Source organism: Xylocopa sonorina, chromosome 1, assembly GCF_050948175.1.
Source record: "Xylocopa sonorina isolate GNS202 chromosome 1, iyXylSono1_principal, whole genome shotgun sequence".
Classification (NCBI taxonomy): Eukaryota; Metazoa; Arthropoda; class Insecta; order Hymenoptera; family Apidae; genus Xylocopa; species Xylocopa sonorina.
Window position 1 is genome coordinate 19,683,088 of NC_135193.1, and position 18,550 is coordinate 19,701,637.

At 34.0% G+C, this 18,550-nt stretch overlaps 4 protein-coding genes across 7 annotated transcripts; 2 read left to right on the forward strand and 2 right to left on the reverse strand.

Moving 5' to 3' along the window:
- Positions 1 to 180: 180 nt before the first annotated feature.
- LOC143422140 (uncharacterized) lies at positions 181 to 1,058 on the forward strand. The gene has a single exon (XM_076892586.1). It carries the CDS (start codon positions 224 to 226, stop codon positions 1,025 to 1,027), a length of 804 nt encoding a protein of 267 aa, XP_076748701.1. The 5' UTR covers positions 181 to 223; the 3' UTR covers positions 1,028 to 1,058.
- A 103-nt stretch (positions 1,059 to 1,161) lies between these two features.
- On the reverse strand, positions 1,162 to 5,140 carry LOC143422131 (integrator complex assembly factor Brat1). Its single transcript, XM_076892573.1, has 11 exons — positions 4,967 to 5,140; positions 4,518 to 4,823; positions 3,806 to 4,449; positions 3,523 to 3,735; positions 3,128 to 3,439; positions 2,848 to 3,046; positions 2,614 to 2,786; positions 2,444 to 2,541; positions 2,113 to 2,374; positions 1,456 to 2,046; positions 1,162 to 1,327 (listed from the first exon to the last, which is right to left on the reverse strand). The coding sequence occupies exons 1-10, from the start codon at positions 5,094 to 5,096 to the stop codon at positions 1,528 to 1,530; spliced, it is 2,856 nt and encodes a 951-aa protein (XP_076748688.1). The 5' UTR covers positions 5,097 to 5,140; the 3' UTR covers positions 1,162 to 1,327; positions 1,456 to 1,527.
- Positions 5,141 to 7,174: 2,034 nt separating this feature from the next.
- Positions 7,175 to 9,160, forward strand: Tango9 (transport and golgi organization 9). Its single transcript, XM_076908913.1, has 8 exons — positions 7,175 to 7,293; positions 7,368 to 7,465; positions 7,538 to 7,685; positions 7,764 to 8,111; positions 8,229 to 8,313; positions 8,386 to 8,544; positions 8,612 to 8,766; positions 8,879 to 9,160. Exons 2-8 carry the CDS (start codon positions 7,389 to 7,391, stop codon positions 9,044 to 9,046), a joined length of 1,140 nt encoding a protein of 379 aa, XP_076765028.1. The 5' UTR covers positions 7,175 to 7,293; positions 7,368 to 7,388; the 3' UTR covers positions 9,047 to 9,160.
- A 517-nt stretch (positions 9,161 to 9,677) lies between these two features.
- On the reverse strand, positions 9,678 to 18,398 carry Atpcl (ATP-citrate synthase). Of its 4 annotated transcripts, none has more exons than XM_076908918.1 (11): positions 18,380 to 18,398; positions 14,289 to 14,644; positions 14,022 to 14,215; positions 13,630 to 13,940; positions 13,167 to 13,485; positions 12,649 to 13,084; positions 12,222 to 12,547; positions 11,622 to 12,141; positions 11,229 to 11,534; positions 10,731 to 11,148; positions 9,678 to 10,653 (listed from the first exon to the last, which is right to left on the reverse strand). In XM_076908918.1, the coding sequence occupies exons 2-11, from the start codon at positions 14,628 to 14,630 to the stop codon at positions 10,559 to 10,561; spliced, it is 3,267 nt and encodes a 1,088-aa protein (XP_076765033.1). In that variant the 5' UTR covers positions 14,631 to 14,644; positions 18,380 to 18,398; the 3' UTR covers positions 9,678 to 10,558. The 4 variants fall into 4 exon arrangements, with proteins under 4 accessions (XP_076765033.1, XP_076765032.1, XP_076765029.1 ...); XM_076908917.1 differs by lacking the exon at positions 18,380 to 18,398 and adding an exon at positions 18,257 to 18,338; XM_076908914.1 differs by lacking the exon at positions 18,380 to 18,398 and adding an exon at positions 16,111 to 16,244.
- Positions 18,399 to 18,550: the final 152 nt, after the last annotated feature.

Sequence of the window (18,550 nt, forward strand, 5' to 3'; positions counted from 1 at the left end):
ATAATTTCGATTCCTTAAAAATAAAGGTTTCATTCTGTCAGTTTTTTCTTTCTATAAAAACTGTTGTATTTTTAGAAATGTCTAAAATATTATCTTTTATTGTAGGTGTGTCAGCAATTTTATCGTAATTGAATTTAAGATATAATATTTTTTAATACATATATATACGTTTTCTTGCATTATTTGTCGTTTTTTCAAGATACAATTAAAACATTTAACTAAGATGTCTTTAATTTATAAATGCATTATATGCCAGCGTGCGAACAATTCCATTATGGACTTACATAGCCATCATGTTCAATATCACAATCCCATAGAATTGTCGCAAACTATTATCAAGCTTCAAGGTTTGAAAACTTGGAATGAAACAAAACCTACCAGAATTAAATATTTAAAACCACTAAGTCTAGATGATAGCAATAATAATAAAAATTCATATAACAATTTTTTTATTCAGCCTGAACTGCAAAATATTACTGTGTACGAGGACAAGCATGCAAGTAGTTCACCAAGAAAATTTGGTCACGATAGTACAATGTGCGCAATAAATTGCAGCGAGTTCATTGCTTGGGAGCATGAGTTGAACAAAAAACAAGAGATAGATCACAAAGAATTTCTTGACAGCATTGAAAGTCTTTGCAACGAGTTAAGTAACAAGAAACGTAGAGGAAGAAAGAAGAAAGAAAGAACAGATATGGATGATGCAAATGCAGCAAGCTTTAAGCAGTATATTGAAAATGTTATAGGAGTAAAGAATATAATTATGGAACCGTCGAACTCTAACTCTTCTCAAAGCCCGACAACTTCATTTTGGGACACTCAAGATTCAGTTACCAATACAACTATTAACAATGATTTAACACAAGTTGAAAAAAAGATAGAAGATACCAAAACTGACAGAGATACAAGCATTTTAATACATAATCAATTGTATAATCCTTTTTCATGGAATTCTGTTACTGCTATAAACGACGCTGGCAAACAGGAAATGTCTATCGATGAAAATATCTATTCTGAAACAATTTAATCTATCACTGAAAATTTTTGTTTCACCTATGTAAGAAAGCACGAAGACTGAATAAAGTACAAATAGATTTTTTTCACTTTTCTAAAGTCAGATTATATCATTAAGTTAAAGTGTTATTGCTATGAATAAAAAAATTTTTATTTTCTTTTATGTCAACAAAAACAATATAAATGAATGCAGATAACAATACTTATTTTCTATGTATGCTAAATACATAAGTATTTATATGTTGCTTCATTCTATACTACCTAGATAACAAACAATGCACAAATATTGTGTTATATTTCTATCGTGTGATCCCTGTAAGAAAGTACATTATAAGTCTGTATGTATTAAATAAATATATTTTAAGAATACCAAAGAAATCAATGTGATTCACAATGTAACGTGTTAACATTAGATATAATATATTAGCAAAAAGTTCATACCTTACTTATGTTCACGTAGGAGTGAAATTTACATTCTTGTTTTACACATTTTGTAAGACACACTATTGGTATTCAGTAACAATCCATTGAATTCATATTTCCTTGTTTGTACATCGTTAATATGTCGTCCAAAACTGATTCGAAACTAGTGGTATATGTAGTCAACCATCGACTTCTCTCTTCGATATAAGCATTAATATCAGAATTCAAAATTGTTTGGAGGAAAGCTTGCCTGGTCACGCAAGAAATACACTGAAACGTTTTCTCTTCCGACTTCTGTACTCCACTATCCATTTTCATCGAATTTTTATAGATAGAAGCAAGAAGATTCGCATCGTCAGCGTCTACTATTTCTTCGATCACATTGCTAGATTTATTGATCACTTGGCAATTGGAACTTTCAACACTATCCGCTGATTCGTACTTAACATAAGAGGTATCTAGCGTAGCACTATCTTTAGGTAGAGGCAAAATCGGTAAAGGTTCATTTAGTTTATACTTCAACAGGAATGTTTTTAGTTTCATTATTATCGCAGCGGATGTTTTGCAGACTTCAAAATCGCTATCGTCTTCTAAAGTAACTAAGAGTACCTAAGTATTACATAATATGTAAGTTCTCTGTTCCTTGTGAAATATATAATGCATAATAAAACTTACTCCCAAACAATTTTGTTTAGCCATTTCATCCAGAGCCTTGTTGAGTCTTCGTTTTATTTCAGATTCATTTAACGATACAATTTTTCTGTGCTCTTTTGAAAATGTCACTTTTGGAAAATGACCATCGAGTACCCCTTGATCAGATAAGTGCGATTTTATAAATTGTTTCCAGTATTCAAGAGCGCTTATCTTTACTTCCCAATGAAGATCGAATACAGCAGCTGTGGCCATTCCTCGTGACATCAAATCAATAATATTTTTCCTAAACAGAGATGTACAATCAATAAAATTCGATACACGATGAGCAATAGTTCTGCGCAACTTTACTCACGGCCATTTACGATGTACGTATAATTCTTTTATTAAAATTACAGCCTCCTTTCTAACTATAGCTTCGCTTTCATTATTAAATAAGTCTATCGCAATATTCTGAAATGAAAGAAGGTATTTTTATTTCTATGCATTTCGAGCAGCAATTTTCACATTTTCAATGAAACGTACAGGTAGGTCAAATTGCGACAATTTTGCATCCCACAATTTGTTTATCCGAACAGTAGAGGAAATAAAGATTAAAGCAGACGCTCGGACGTAGCTTTCGGCGTCCGTCTTGGCAATTTCAATTGCTAGTTGCAGAAAATCGTTTGCCAATAAAAATTCTTGGAATGCTGGATATTCTGTAAACATTTATATATTTCACATATTACGGTAACTCTCTCTTCACGAATAATTACGTACTGTCTTCTGAAATTGTAGCGATGGTATTTAAAACTTCCAATACACTGTCTCTGACTTCCCAGTTTATATCATGTAATCTTCTAAAGAGCGTTGGTCCAATTTCATTCATGTGACTATCTGTTTCGATCAGTAGTACCAAATTGGGCGGCATAAAATTCTGTATTGCCAATTTACATACTTTCAAAGCTTTTACACAGATCTACAACCACAGATTCATACAGAAGATGTAACATGGAAGTCATAAATTAATTTGCGCTCTAATTGTACAATTAAAACATACCATAGGCACTATCCCAGGGTGATTCAAAATTTCTTGAGCTAGTGACAACAGACATATAGTTTCCACACATTCTTGCCATTTTAGCTTGAATTTCTCTGTCATAACTGCTAAACCATTTAGAATGGATAATAATAATCCAGGATGTTCTACTATCGGATCTCCATCTAACGGATATTTATATGCGGCTTTTCTTGACCCGCAATCACTGTTATTTGCTGTGTTACTTGTATTATTCAAAACTTCATTGCATGTATCTGGTACACAATTTTTTAATACATAACATAATGTTTGAAATGTTATAACTGCAATATCCTAATATGAAATTGTACAAAACTATTAAATACAAATAACTATAAATAATTAATTCGCAATAACTCTGTATAGTATGTACATACCCTGTCCATAATTTCTGTTATCTCCAAAAGCATATCAACAGTTACTTTGGCAATTTGTACTATAGGCAAGTCATTTTTAACTATAGTGTCTCTGATGTTGTATGCCAATCTTTGTACAGCTGTGCACGTTACATCAAACATTTTTGTAATAAACATGTCAAAAAAATCATGATCGATATATGAATGTCTAATGCATGAGAACAAAGGCAAAATCTATTTATACAGAAAAGAAAAACTAATTAAATTATTTACAATAACTGAACGATAAAAGAGAGCTACTCACCATTATTGTTATAGCTTGGAGCTCAAATTTATGCTGTTGATTCAAATTAATTTCATGTAACGCTTGCAATTTTTTCCAATATATCATTAAAAGCTTATTCATTTTCACTACTTCCCCTACATACTTTTTCGAGAGAAGCATAAGAGATATATAATTCAAATCGCAGCAAAATTTCAACGACACGTCAGCATCTGCCAATTTCTTCCTCTCTCTACACAACTGTTTAAGTGGAATGAACAAACAAAGCAGTAACAACTTGTGAATTTGCGGTAACAGTTTTGTACTGATGCACGCTTCGAACAGGGCTTTCACCCTCATTTCCAAATTGATCACCTCTTCACACAGTTCGGGTATTGTGTTCTCCAAATTTTCGAACAATGTATTCTCAATGATATTGGTCAATAAATCTAGCGTAGTACACAATAACTTATTTTGATCTAAATAATTGTCTCCCAATGCTTGACATACTTGAGACTCAAAGTTGTTAGTCGTCAATGGCTCTGCGATCACTGAAATAATTTCCTTACAAACACCAGTATTCTGGTGTTCGTGTAAGAGCAAAAGCCACAAAAATTTGTGACTCTCACGAGTAACATACAGAGTGTGATTCAATTGAGCATACTTTAGAACATCCTTCCAAATACCTATAAAATATGTATCGTTTACAACACTTAAATATATTTACACGCATGTGAGAAACTGTATTGTTCACCGGAATCTATAATCCATTGTCTTCCGCTTCTGTGATTAATTAAATTGCATAACAGTGTGGTATAAGCCATTTTGATGGACACTGGTAAGTCCGGTGAATGTAACTTAAAAATATCGCACATTTTGTTGTATACATCTTGGAACTGCCAATAATGAAACTGTAATTCATTACGTGAGACAATTCCCACAAGTTTTAAGGTAAATATCGATATAGGTTGCGAGGGAGTGCATTCGTTATGCCAAATGTTAAGAGCCTTCATTATCCATTTTTGGAAGAATTCACAGTGCGCATAATCATTTGTACTAGCTGAAATTGTACAATCAAACGTGTAATAGGAAAGAAATTATCCAGACGTGTAAATTATATAGGTAGTTAACAAATATAATCAAAATGAAAACGGCGACTTAATCTTACTGTACGTTATAATATGAGACAAAAGAATTTCTTACATTCTTTAATATTCTCTGAAATGTGAGATAGCAGAAGATCAAGGTAGGTAGTGGACACGATGTTGTAATTAGGTAATAGAAACAATTCCAAAACTTCGGATAACCTTCGATTATCCTTTAACGATGTCATTGTGCTCTCGTGCGGAATTTTCAATGTTTGCGCGACACAGAATACCGTTGACCTTTTATTTTATTTTATTTTCTTCCCATACTCCTCGTGTGCGTTATTTAATTTCGCGCTACGCACACGATTTTAGCATTCATCACTTTACACAAGACTATTTCTGATACTCACATATTTTCGTGTTTTATATCTTATAGACCGAGTGTGTAAATAAAAATTTCATTCTTTATACGATTTATAGATAAGCACGACGTGCTCGTATGTAAACACATGTACAAACCAGAATAAGGTACAATTCTCATGAAACTAGAACGATTTGTTAACCTTATTTTCAGCGGTTCTTTCAAGTTACTAACTTAATTCTTTATTCCACTGTACAATCTGTAGCTCATTTAATAAAGATTTAAATTAGCGCAAAAACTATAGTTTATTAATATCAGAATTAACGTTTTTCTTTCTTTTTATATTATAAGATTCCAAAAATTCGCGATATTTCACCTTTTATCTCCGACAGGATGTTTTGAAAAACAACATTCCCATCTATGACACGAATGTTCAGTGGTGCAAACTACATCGATACGCGCATGCGCGGCCGTGGCGGCATTTTTAAACTTACTTAAATTCCTGACTTCCAATCTAATATAATTTTATCAACTTTAACGCTGATAACGATGCTAATTCAAAAATGGTATTAATAAGAAACAATGGTGTAATAAATATTCGTGAATGTGTAATAAAAATGTCAAAAATAACTCCTCTTTATTACTTCTCGTAATTTTATTTTATATTCGCATAAAACTACGATATTCTATGAAATAATGAATGTTTAATGTTTAGACATTTTTGTTACACCAGTAAAAGTAATGAATGCGTTCCGTGATGCCATTTGTAAATACCTTTTCTAATATTATGCGCATACTTGTATTATCGGCGTTGAAAAGTTTGCTAAATTTCAATTGAATTTGAAATAAAAAGTTTAAATGAATCGATTAGTATTAAAACACGTCTGTCGCTAAGGTTTGCGGCATAGACCATCGAATTGTAGATAGAAATACCATGTTTGGAAACATCTGTTAGAAGATATTTGACTTATAAATTTGACAATATTCATTGACGATGTCAAAGAATGAAGTTTTAAGAGAAAAGCGATGCCTGCCTGGAATAAATATATTTTGCATGACAAATATATCTATTTAATTCAATATTTGCCAAAACATAAAAGAGAAATGAGAGAACACGTATTTACGTGGGTGTGTGTTAGACACTGTTCAAGTTGAGAACCTTCTGAACTGATATATACAACCTACTCTTCGCATTAATCATCAGTGACAGACGGTCGTATTTATGAGTTACATTTACTTATCGTGACTTTTATCATTTTCATACAATGAACTTAAATACGTTATCTTATTTGTTATAAAAAAAGAATTTGTACATTTACATGTTTCTAACGATAATAGCATGAATAGTTGGCACAGTTCCCATTAATTATACCGTAACAGAGGTATTTAATTAAACTTTATGTAATTCTAACTTTCACTTGAGAGAAAAACTTCGATTTTTCTTTCTATGCACTTATCATTTTATACTATAAAAAATCACCCGTCTGAGATTAACAGAGATGTAATATATATTATATAAATGAGACGATCGATCGCGGAATAGAATCTGAAAAAATATTATTGTTTAACGCGAATGATATTTCTATTAATTTTCTTCTCTGAATCTTCGATTGCTTTTACTCTCGCTTCTATCAAAATAATTAAAAAATATTTGTCCCATCACGTTTTATGCATACTTCATAATCTGTCTGTTCGCCATTCGTTAATTATTTATAAATATTCTGTTCGTACAACAAAGTGAAAGTTATTTGTTCTTTTCTTGGAAATGTGTAATAATTGTTGTGTTACTTAAAGTGTCAACGCCTATCGATCAACTTGGATATTAAACATTTCTAAAATATGCATGATTGTACTATTATATTTAAATTAATTTCCTCTTGTTTCGAATCTCAGTTGGAACGTTATACCTTTGAAAACAATTTTGCATATGTTGAACGATCAGATTAACGGAGAGAGTATGTGATTATCAAGAATGAGTAATATGATTCTTATGTTATCTGAAACCACGCTATTTTGTTTCATTCTTGCTAAATTATTAATTTCAGATACAAGTTCAGCGTTGTATGTGCTTTTGATACTATGTATGTTTTACATTATTGGTTAATATTACTCTGTAATTGTTTATTGGGAAAGAATCATGTAATTTCGTTTCTAGGATTCTAATAAACATTTAAAGATGGCATGGACGTATTACCAATGTGTTTTAGCTGTACTTATGGTCGTCACTGGATCTTTTAATACTTTATCTGTAAAGTAAGTAATCAAAATATGTAGAACATTGAAATACATTTAATTACGCATATGTTGTTTTTCTTTTCTATTTAGATATGCGGATAAACAAGTTGTACCAGGAGAAGATGGCCAGCCTAGGCATTTCAATCATCCTTTTATGCAATCTTCTTTCATGTTTATCGGAGAGATGATGTGCTTTCTAGTATTCAAAATTCTTTATCATTATTATGTTCGTAGAGGCGTAAGTTTCAATTCAACTAAGAATTCACTGATTTTTATATATGATAAAACATTCAGAGTAAAATTTTTCTAATTACAGGATGGATCTGTAGATAATAATCCATTGACTAAAGGCTCACTTGTATTCAACCCTTTTATTTTATTGATCCCTGCCTTATGCGATACTTGTGCTACCTCTATTATGTACGTCGGGCTGAACATGACATATGCGAGCAGCTTTCAAATGTTTCGCGGTGCTGTTATCATATTTACAGCTATACTCTCTATGGGTTTTCTTAATAGAAAACTAGGAAGTAGAGAATGGTCTGGTATAGCAATGGTTATAATCGGATTAGCCCTTGTTGGGATAAGCGATATAATTATGGAAGATTCAGATGTTAGCACAAATTCCATTTTAACGGGAGATTTGCTCATTTTATGTGCACAGGTATAATCAATGGGAGCAAGGATTTTTGGAGACTAGAATAGTTATGGGCTAGATTTGTCTAATTTTAATTTTGTAAAAATCCTTCTTCACTTCCTGGTGTACTAATTATTATCGTAGGTTATAACTGCGGTTCAAATGGTGGTAGAAGAGAAATTTGTAGCAGGACAAAACATACCAGCATTACAAGCAGTCGGCTGGGAAGGTACAAATATTTTTGTATACATGTGTATGTATGTACAGTATGATTTTTACAATTGACATATTTTTCGCATAGGTTTGTTTGGATTCATTACTATATGCATAATAATGATTCCCCTTAATTTTATATACGCGTCACCTCCGTTCGCTGACAATTCTCGAGGAACTCTTGAAGCCACTAAAGACGCATTCATTCAGATTAAAAATAGTGGCCATTTATTGATGGCAATAATTGGTCAGTATATTCAGAGATATTTATTTATTGTTCCTGGAAACTTATTTCCTAACTTACGTTTGCACAGGTATATCATTCAGTATAGCTTTTTTCAATTTCGCCGGTATCAGCGTTACCAAAGAAATGGGTGCCACCACTAGAATGATTTTAGATAGCATTCGAACAATCGTTATATGGGTCTTTACTTTAGCATTCGGATGGCAAGATTTCCATTATTTACAGGTAAATATAAAAATTACTTTGCACGGTTTTTGATTTTACTGTGAACACAAAAATTTATCATTCAGAGTCGGTATTGAATTAAAAATGATTGCATGTTTATTTTAATTTTCAGCTGATTGGGTTCATTGTTCTACTCATTGGAATGTGTTGTTATAACAACGTTATTGTTCCACAGTTAATTAGAAAATGTAGGTATCGTTTGGGCCGTCACAGACCACCTCCAAATGATCGTGAACGAATTATCAATACGGCTGCAGACGATATCCCAGAAACTCAATAAAATTATATCTCTTTAATTATGCTTGGATATCCACGAATCTGTGGTATTAAGAGTTGTTATATAGTTTCTCTAAAGAACGGTAAAGCCTGTGATCTTAATAACCTGTAAAATGTTTTTTGGCTTATTTTATTTATATATCATATTTACAGAAATTATCAAATTTATTAAGTTAATTAGGCTAGGATAAACTTCCATCGAAATATTAATTGAAATACAACAAATATTTCGAATCATTTATTCAGCATTTACATTCATTATGCTCAAAATAAATATTTTTTAGAGAAATGTATTAGCACTTGCTGCATATCTCCACCGTTTCTAGATAAAAAGAGGTATTTTTATTTCTAATTAGTACACAAGTATCGTCTAAACATTCAATAGAAATTGAAATGCCGTCGATAAGCAAATTTAATTTTATGTAAGGACGCTGATAAATATTGATTCATTCTGTGGCATGATATTTGAACAATGCTGCAAATCGAAAGCTACTCTATGCGAACAATATTATGTGAACGAAATAAACGCATTTTATAATTATGTACTTAAATGTATTTTAATACCGCAGAAGAAATGTGTTAATGCGTATTAATGTAAGGAAGCATTCATTTAATTATTCCTTTACAACACTTTCGTTGTCTTTATTTTACAATGTTTACAAGTTGAGATTTAAACCATTGCTGAAGTGCAATTAATAATATTTTATTACTTCCCTTTTTAAATACTATACTCTCTCGTTAACAAACAGTTTTAATTTGGACGATCATCTTCTACATTCTATTTACAATCAATACGATATTAAATATCAAAGAAATAACAAGGTCAACTGAAAAAAAAAGTGTAATACTTAAATATTATATATGTTTATTACTTCCTACATGTACGTACGTGATAAACTAAATTGTGCAATATGTATACATATATGAAATGTGTGCGCAAAACCCATTTTTATACATACACAATTATATATTTATACATATGTAATGACGAGTGTGCACATATTCATGTTCGTACATGTATATGTGCATGTATACAATAAAATAATATCGATACTCTTGTAAACCGGAAAGAAAATATATTTTGTGCTACCTCAGATATATATCATATAATTATAAAAATTAATATATTACCACACTGCACATAACTCTAGAATTGGAAAATATTTCCGATTTACACCTCATCTTCCGTTTTGAATTGAAAATGCTTCATGGAATGTTTATTTGCATGAACAATTTTTACTGTTTCGTACATTTATTCTTTTAATAAACTGCTGTTAACTTTTCTAATCACATTTTTATCGAACATAGCTTCGAGAAATAAATTAAATGATAACTTTCATTTACGCGTTAATTTAACGTTTAATATCAAATTGAAGATTCGTAATATAGTTAATTTTACTCACGACTATGAGGAAAGCACGTATGACGCGATCATCAAAACTATGTAAAATTTTCATAAATAAAGTCGTAACTTTCATTATGCGTTTACGACAATTGATGTAAATGGATGGTGAATTTAACAGTTATATTGCTCCGGCAATACATAAGAAATATCGTCCCAGGGATGCCGATATAGGCCTTGCTTCAGTCTCTTTTGATCCATGTAATGACCTACGGTAACAAAATAATCGTATCGTTTAAACATTTGTACGTATCTTTGCACAGGCGATCTTACAACAAATACCTACCAATGAAACCTATACTCCTACCAAGAACAAATAAACTATTTATAGCACCAATTTCGATATACTCCTGTGACTCTTCTCTCGTGAAACTTCCGCTGTTCCTGAGCATATCAACGAAAGCACAAGCAAGTATACCATCTACGTTCAAGATCAGATTAGGCTTCTTGCTCGTGGTTATTTTCTCAACTTCTAACGCGTACTCTACCAATGGTCTGGCAGGGAAGTTCTCCATTACGTATTCTTTGATCAATTTCACTCGCATATCTGGATTATTTATGGACTTGACACGATGGCCAATGCCCATGATGAGTTTGCCCTTTTTACGCGTTTCATTCACAAATTGTTGCGGATGAAGTCCGGCATCGTATGCCTCGGAGAACATACGAGCTGCGCCGTCTAATGCTCCACCGAAACGATCGCCCTGTTAATTTATTAATACCAAGTAATTATATATTAAACGAATATCGGTGTGAAAAGTTCAAATATTCTAATTTCACTTACAATAGTTAATAGACCCGACACGAGGGAGCTGACCAGATCTTTGCCAGCTCTTGCGCATACGATAGTGTTATGCGCCCCTGATACAGCGGGTCCATGATCGGCCGTTAGCATTAAAGCCATTTCGAGGAATTTAGAGTATATCGGTGATAAGCATCGTTGGAACCATAACAGAGAAACTACACCACCGATTCCCACGTTCTGTTTGAGAACTTCCGTTACTGGCATTCCAGCGTACAATAACTCCTGGCCACGTTCATCAGATATCGATGTCATGAACGAAGCCGGTTTTCGTATTAAACCGAGTTCCTAAAAAATGAAATCACTGGAATTATACCTTGTCGGAAGATATATAACTAGCGGCGAATAATTGCACGACACGATGATTAAACGTACTCGAGCCCAATTGTAATCCATGGGAACAGTCGGCGGTGGAACTTCCGGTGCAGGCACTATCGCTCCGCTCTTGACGAGATTTCCGTAAACAGTCTCTATTAAATCACCTAAATTATCGAAGGTATCGGGGACGTAAGCACCGGCTGCCTTGAGTGCAGCGTTCTTGGAAGAAGCAGTCTCCAAATTACTATGGGCAATGGATCCAGCATGTCCAAATTGTACCTCGGAACTGAACATGCTAGCGCAGGTACCGATACACCAAGCGATTAGCGGCTTTGTAATTTTTTTGCTCTTCATTGCTTCACAAACTTCGTACTCTTCTATGCCACCGACTTCGCCAAGAAGAACTATAAGCTTCACCTCAGGATTAGCTTGGTAACGCATTATGTGATCCATAAATGTTGTCCCTGGATAACGATCTCCACCGATGGCAACGCCTTCTAACACTCCATTGGAAGCTTTCGAGATTATGTTGTTTAATTCGTTAGACATGCCTCCAGAACGGGAGACGTATGCAATGCTAAAAGTAATAACTCTTTCAATATACAAAATTCATATTATTCAGTAAACATTGAGAAAGTGTATCATAAGGAACTGTACCTGCCAGGTCTGTAAAGTTTACTATGAAGAATATTATCCATCATTCCACCGGTATTACCAATCTTGAAACAACCAGGCTTAAGTCCTCCAACGGTGGCCGGACCGATGATCGTGACACCTTTTTGTTCGGCCATTAAAATTAATTTTCTTGTCATGTTCTCCGGTATTCCCTCGGCGATAATAGCAATTGTACGAATTTGAGGGAATTGCATCGTTTCGACTGCACTCTCGTACGCAGATCTCAAAGACGCGAATGTGACCATAACGTCCGCGTCCGTGTGTTTAGTCATAGCGTCTTTCATATGTTTATACACGGGAATAAGCACCTGCATTATTATTAGAGAGAAGATAAAAATAAGAGAAAAATTTATTGAATTTTCAACAGATATTGTCGAATAAAATAAAGGCAATTTCGTTTAAAGCGTACCTCCTTATGTCCCCAATAAAATTTCTGCTTGTGGTCACCGGTAAAAGGATATACCATAGCTGCTACAGATGGCTCAGATCTGCGACAAACGAAATCGAAGTCCAACATGCTTTGAACGGCTCTGGTTTGCATGCCCCAAATGATGGCCCTGGTTTTATTACTGAATAATTGTTTATGCGTCGATCCATCAACGGAATCGTCGCTCATTTTCGATGGAGATTGTTTAGTTGGCGAGGAAGAAGAACTCTTGGAGTGTGCCGAGGGACCCACGTCTTGTCCCGAAGGTAGGAGGAAATTGGCGGTTGAAAACTCCTGAGCTTCCGGGTCTGGAATTTTCTTTTTACCCAAAGCCATTGCGCATATAGCTGTCATGTGTGTCTCTGGGCCGAACACGTAAACGGGAACACCGAGTCTTCTACCAACTTCACGCATTATTCTGGAATTCGAAATGCAAATTATATTTATTAAATTAAATATTCTAAATAACAACAAAAAGTTACATAATTTCTTATTTATACCTTAAACCTTCTTGATAATTAGGCCCTCCTCTTCTTACAAATACTTGTACTTTATGTTCTACTAATTTAGGCTGAAATTCCTGCAGTGCTTTCACGATGCCCTTAAAGGTCGCGGCTACATTTGTAAAGTTAGCAATACCACCACCGATGATCAATATCTTTCCCTCTTTTCGTTTTTCCTTCGTCATCAAACTCAAGATAGTCTTAGCGTACTCGTACGTCTGCTGTTCACTCGGCGCACCCGAATACTCGCCGTAGTTGGCCAATTCGTTCGCGCCACCCAAATCGCAGATCGTGTCCGAATATATGACGGACGCGCCTGAAAAGAGACCAATCGTGAAATGAAAAATGCGCAGAGCACGCGAGAAACTTTAAAGTGAGACAAACGACTAGACAATCACAATTTAATTAGAATGAACCCGATTAATCGTGTAAATGATACAGGCTGTGCACTTCTACTGACCACCGCCAGCAACCATCGTCCATATACGACCAGCTGGATTCAATATAGTCAATTTCAAGCTAGCCCCGGACTTAGCGTCCAAATCCGCAATGTAGGCCTCCTCCGGATAAGCGTCCCTTCCGAAGGGCGGTGGATAGTCGATCTCTCCCCAGTCTGGTTTGCATATGAAGTCCGCGGTCGTGTCTAACTTCGCGGCAAGATCAAGTATATAAATTCCATTATCCGTCACCACCAATGGATTTATCTCTAAGTACGTGAAATATAAGTTAACATATAACTTATACAGAGATCCTATAAACTTAGCAATCGTTCTGAAATGAAAAAGAAACGATGTCGTTAACAAGAAATACAATATAAAACAAACGTGAACCATACAATGATTGTATGCTTACTCTTTTTTATTATCTGCAACGTGCACCAATAATTTCTCGGTTATCGTGGATTGATCCGGTGCTTCTTGTCCTACAAGGACGTCCAACTTCAAGGCTTTCGCGTCGACATCGCCGATATCGACGCCGCCTTCGTGATGGAATAAAATAGTATCGGCATTTCGATGAGAATAGATGCAAACGTAAGCTTCCTCTTCCTATAAATAACAATCTCCATTAATATTTTCTATCTTTACACGCGCAAGTCCATTTCTAACCGGTAATAGATACCTGTTTGTGAGGAACGAAAGGCTCGATGATGAACGTTCTCAACTTGCCAGTTGCTTTGCCAATTTGTTGGTCCTTGTTCATCCTCTCGCCGACCCATTGTTTCACTGCGTCCAAATTCGCATTGACTTTAATCAGACCGAGTTTCCCACGCCGTTTGATCAACTGATCAGGCTTCACGACTAATTTCTCCGTTTTGAGCCATGGATTCTCGCTCGCCACGTGCGCCCAGTTCGTATCCTCCGTGATGGTCACGAACCGGCATTTCACCGCATCCGTACCGAAAGGTAGCTTGCGATTAATCAGATCCTTTCCGGTTGCTTCACGAATCGCTTTCGCTGACATTTCTCTGGTAACCCCTAAACAAAGAGGTTAACTCTGGTAAGAATTATTACTTCCTGGTAAATATGCGAGAGAAATAAAAGTTAATGAAATATAGTTTCCTAATAATCCTAATATAGAGTTGTTTCATCGTCGACACTTAAAAGGGAGACATTTTCGTGAACCGTTCTAGGTATCAAACGGTAAATAAATATAGAGAACATTAACTTTCAAAATTCTTCACGTTAAATCGGGCGGGTCTAAGTAAAAGTTGCCCGACCGGATTCCAGCAACGAACAGAGAAAACTTGCCGAAATATTACAACTGTCGCCATTTTAGTACCTGCTAACCATTTGTTTAATGCAAAAGTATGGGAAAGGAAAATAAAGAGAGAAATTGCTCGAATCTACGGTACTCTCTTAACGAAGATTTTTTCAATCGATATTCAACATTTTTATCAAATAAAAATGTTTCATAGCAAACTTCGCTGATGTAAAATCAATCTCTATCTAAACATCGTACGACTTTGCGTTGTATTTAAATATTACAGGCTTCGTTTATTCAAAACATGGAACAAAACGACGACAGCGGTGAAAGAGATCACGTGATCGATCTTCTATTGGTTCATTCATCGCCGCACAGGGCCGCATCCGCTTCCACTAAACCCAAACCCAAATTCCTTAACTCTAATAAGAACGCATGTATCATAATTTTGTATTTCACACTTGAATAAAATATATAAGCAACGAGACACGTGTATACATCGATCTTAATAAAGATTCTTCCGAGAATTTGTCAGATCTTCTTCCAATGAACGCTCTAACGTCCAGTTATATTTTTAGAGAAATCATGCTGCTTCGCCATATTTTGCTTTGTATGTTAAATTTTTATGTCAACAAAGATGCATAAAAGACTTGAAAAATTCTAAGTTAAAAACACTTCAATGCGAAGGATATTACACATCCGGAAAATTTACATAAATCATGTCAACAAGGAACTGATAAATGAATGGGACTATGAATATATTTGCTGCTTAACTCGAAACGCGAGTTCACTAGATCGTACATACTTGCAAGGAATGTTAATAGAATATAGAAAACATACGAAAACAATCTGAAGTGTAACTTTCTCCTCGCTGTTAGTATCTACGTGGTCGTTCGCGTCATTGAATTCAATTTTTTTTTTTTTGTTTTTACATTTTTGACACGACTCTATAACGTACGTTAATTTATCGGAACGTTGACATGCATGAAATGTTACATAAATATCTCGCACAATATTTTTCTATCGGAACGATTAACAAAAAATTCGAATAAACATTTTTTGAACAGATGTAGACGAATAATTATCTGCGATCGTAGAAGAAGAAACGGACATATAACGGAGTAAAAAGCAACGAGGAAAAATGCAGCCGGTTTACAAAAAAGCTTTAGAATATTCTGTTTATAGATAAACACAATTTGTACGGAATAAATCTCAAGCTGCTCACGCTAATTATTCTAACCTACGTGATCTGATGCAAAGAATAACACCAAACGTCCGCCTCACGAAGCTGCTGGCGGTTAACTGAACGTTCCAAACGGCACTGTGCACATAACTCTCTCGTATCTCAAGATATCGCGAGACTTTACTTGGTTTTTTTCCCGTAATTGGATATATTAATCTTTTTTTCACATGTCACGCGTTATAACCCTTACAATTCGAAGATTAAAATAAAAGAAAGAATATTCTCTAAAATTATATAATCGTTACGATAAGTGCTCGAAGTGTTCGCTCTTCTTACTCTGTCGTACGTAGAATTTTCCATTTTAATTCCCATGCAAGTTGTTTCCATTTTACAATGTACAAAAACTAGTTTTGTAAATTATAATTTTTATTTGCACATCAATAGTACCGCGATTCGACGACAGTATATCTTTTTCTTTTACTTTTTTCGTTCGAGCATAATTTGGACGAGGAAAAGAAAATAATGTATCTCGGTCGAACGTGTTGATATTTATGGTATCTATTAGCACGACTTTATCGAACGAAAGGCCTGTGACTTTTAAATTGCTCTAAGATATTAATTTAAATATGCGCATACGGAAGATGCATATTTCTTGCTCGATTATTAGATGTAATTAAGTTTAGCAGATACCATCTAACGGAATATTTCTCGACGTTCAAAGATTTATTGATAAAATCCACGTTGATTGTATAAAATGTTCGAGTTTCGAGAATTATATTAGAATAGACCACGTGACTTGTAACGCGATCAGTGCTTACCACGTGGACAGATAGCGAAGCTTTTAAATTTTTTTTATTATTGTGTAATTTACCCGCTACTTTATTACCCAAGAAATCACTATTGAACGTACCTAATGAATTTATACAATTTATATAGTTTACTGGCGAAACGATCAGTATTTGTAATTACGAACGCACTAGACTCGTCTATTGTTCGATCTGAAATTCAAGAACGGTTTTTATAAACAAAATGTATATTGTAAAAATTGTATATTGTAACAAATTGATTAAAAGTTCAATTGTATGTTGTAAAAAATCGTAAACAAATATACTTTGATGACAATATTTAAGAATGTCGGTTGTTATTACAATGTACGAATTTGTCTACTCTTCTATGCGCGATCATATTCCGTTTTCACTTCGTAAATTATCATTTTCTTGTGACATGATTTCATAATTATCAACTGATAAATCGCACTACTTCAGCGAAAGTGGCCAATTCTTTATCCGGTCCAGATGTTTTTTTATTTATTCAGTAAATTACGAAATTTCTGCGTAACAACATAACAAAACGATGGTAGGAATTAATTTTTCGTAGAATAAAAATAGATCGTATTTATTAGCAGTTTCATCGAAGGCCCTTCCCCGTTCAGCTTGCTACTTCTGACCATCTTCTGCATCAATGTGCAAACCTTGACCTTATTTGAATAATCAAGATATGAAAAGCTAAATCACTTCTAGCCGCTCTTAACGAATCTACCCGAATCAACGAACTTACGACAGTATAACAAATTTTCTACGACGATTCACATTTGACGAAATCTAGTGACGCTATTCAAATGCGAAATGAAAATCAATACAGTAATAGAATTCTAACTCCTAGAAACGATGAATAATGCATTACTTTTTTACGAGTAACTTTTGCCATTTTCTTCAAACAGAGAGTACACGATTAGCATTTGCTATGTCATGATAAACTAAAATTTGCATGTATTCTAGCATTACCGTTGTTAGAAATTTTAAAGAAATATAGAAAACGGAAATGACAAAATTAACAGCTCGAAATTATTCGAACGATTCGCGTCAAATATAATCCATATTATAAAGTAAATAATTTCGAACAATTAAACAAACGAATCTTAATTCTAAGATAGTTAAATTTGAGGTTATACATTTCTAACATTTCATAGCTAAACTTTACAACGACGTGTTTAAAAATCGGGAATAAGATATACTTATAAAGAGAACGAACAAAAGCTAACACTAATTATCATTATCTTCATCTCGATACTATTCATTAAATTGCTACAACTTCGTCTCAGGTTTAAGATAATTGTAGCAAAGATTTCGGAACGGATGAGGTTAGTTTATCGAAACGAGAAACGGTTACGATATTCGTAAAGCTAATATGAAATGTAACTTACGATTTGCTGCCTGTGAAAATCTATTCAATAATATTTCAACAAGTCTTCACTGTATAAAAGACTAACGAAAGAGACGTCCGTATATCTACTTAAACCATAGACTCGTACAAAAAACTACTTTACATTCTTAGCTTTATCGACGTTACCGCTGTGAAGTGGGACTACAAGTTATCGACTTGTCTTCTATAATTTAAATCATCCCGATTCCCGATTAATATTATACAGATCATTCCGATCAATTAAAAGGAACAGAAATAACGGCTCTTAATTCTATTGAATTATTAAAAAATAGTA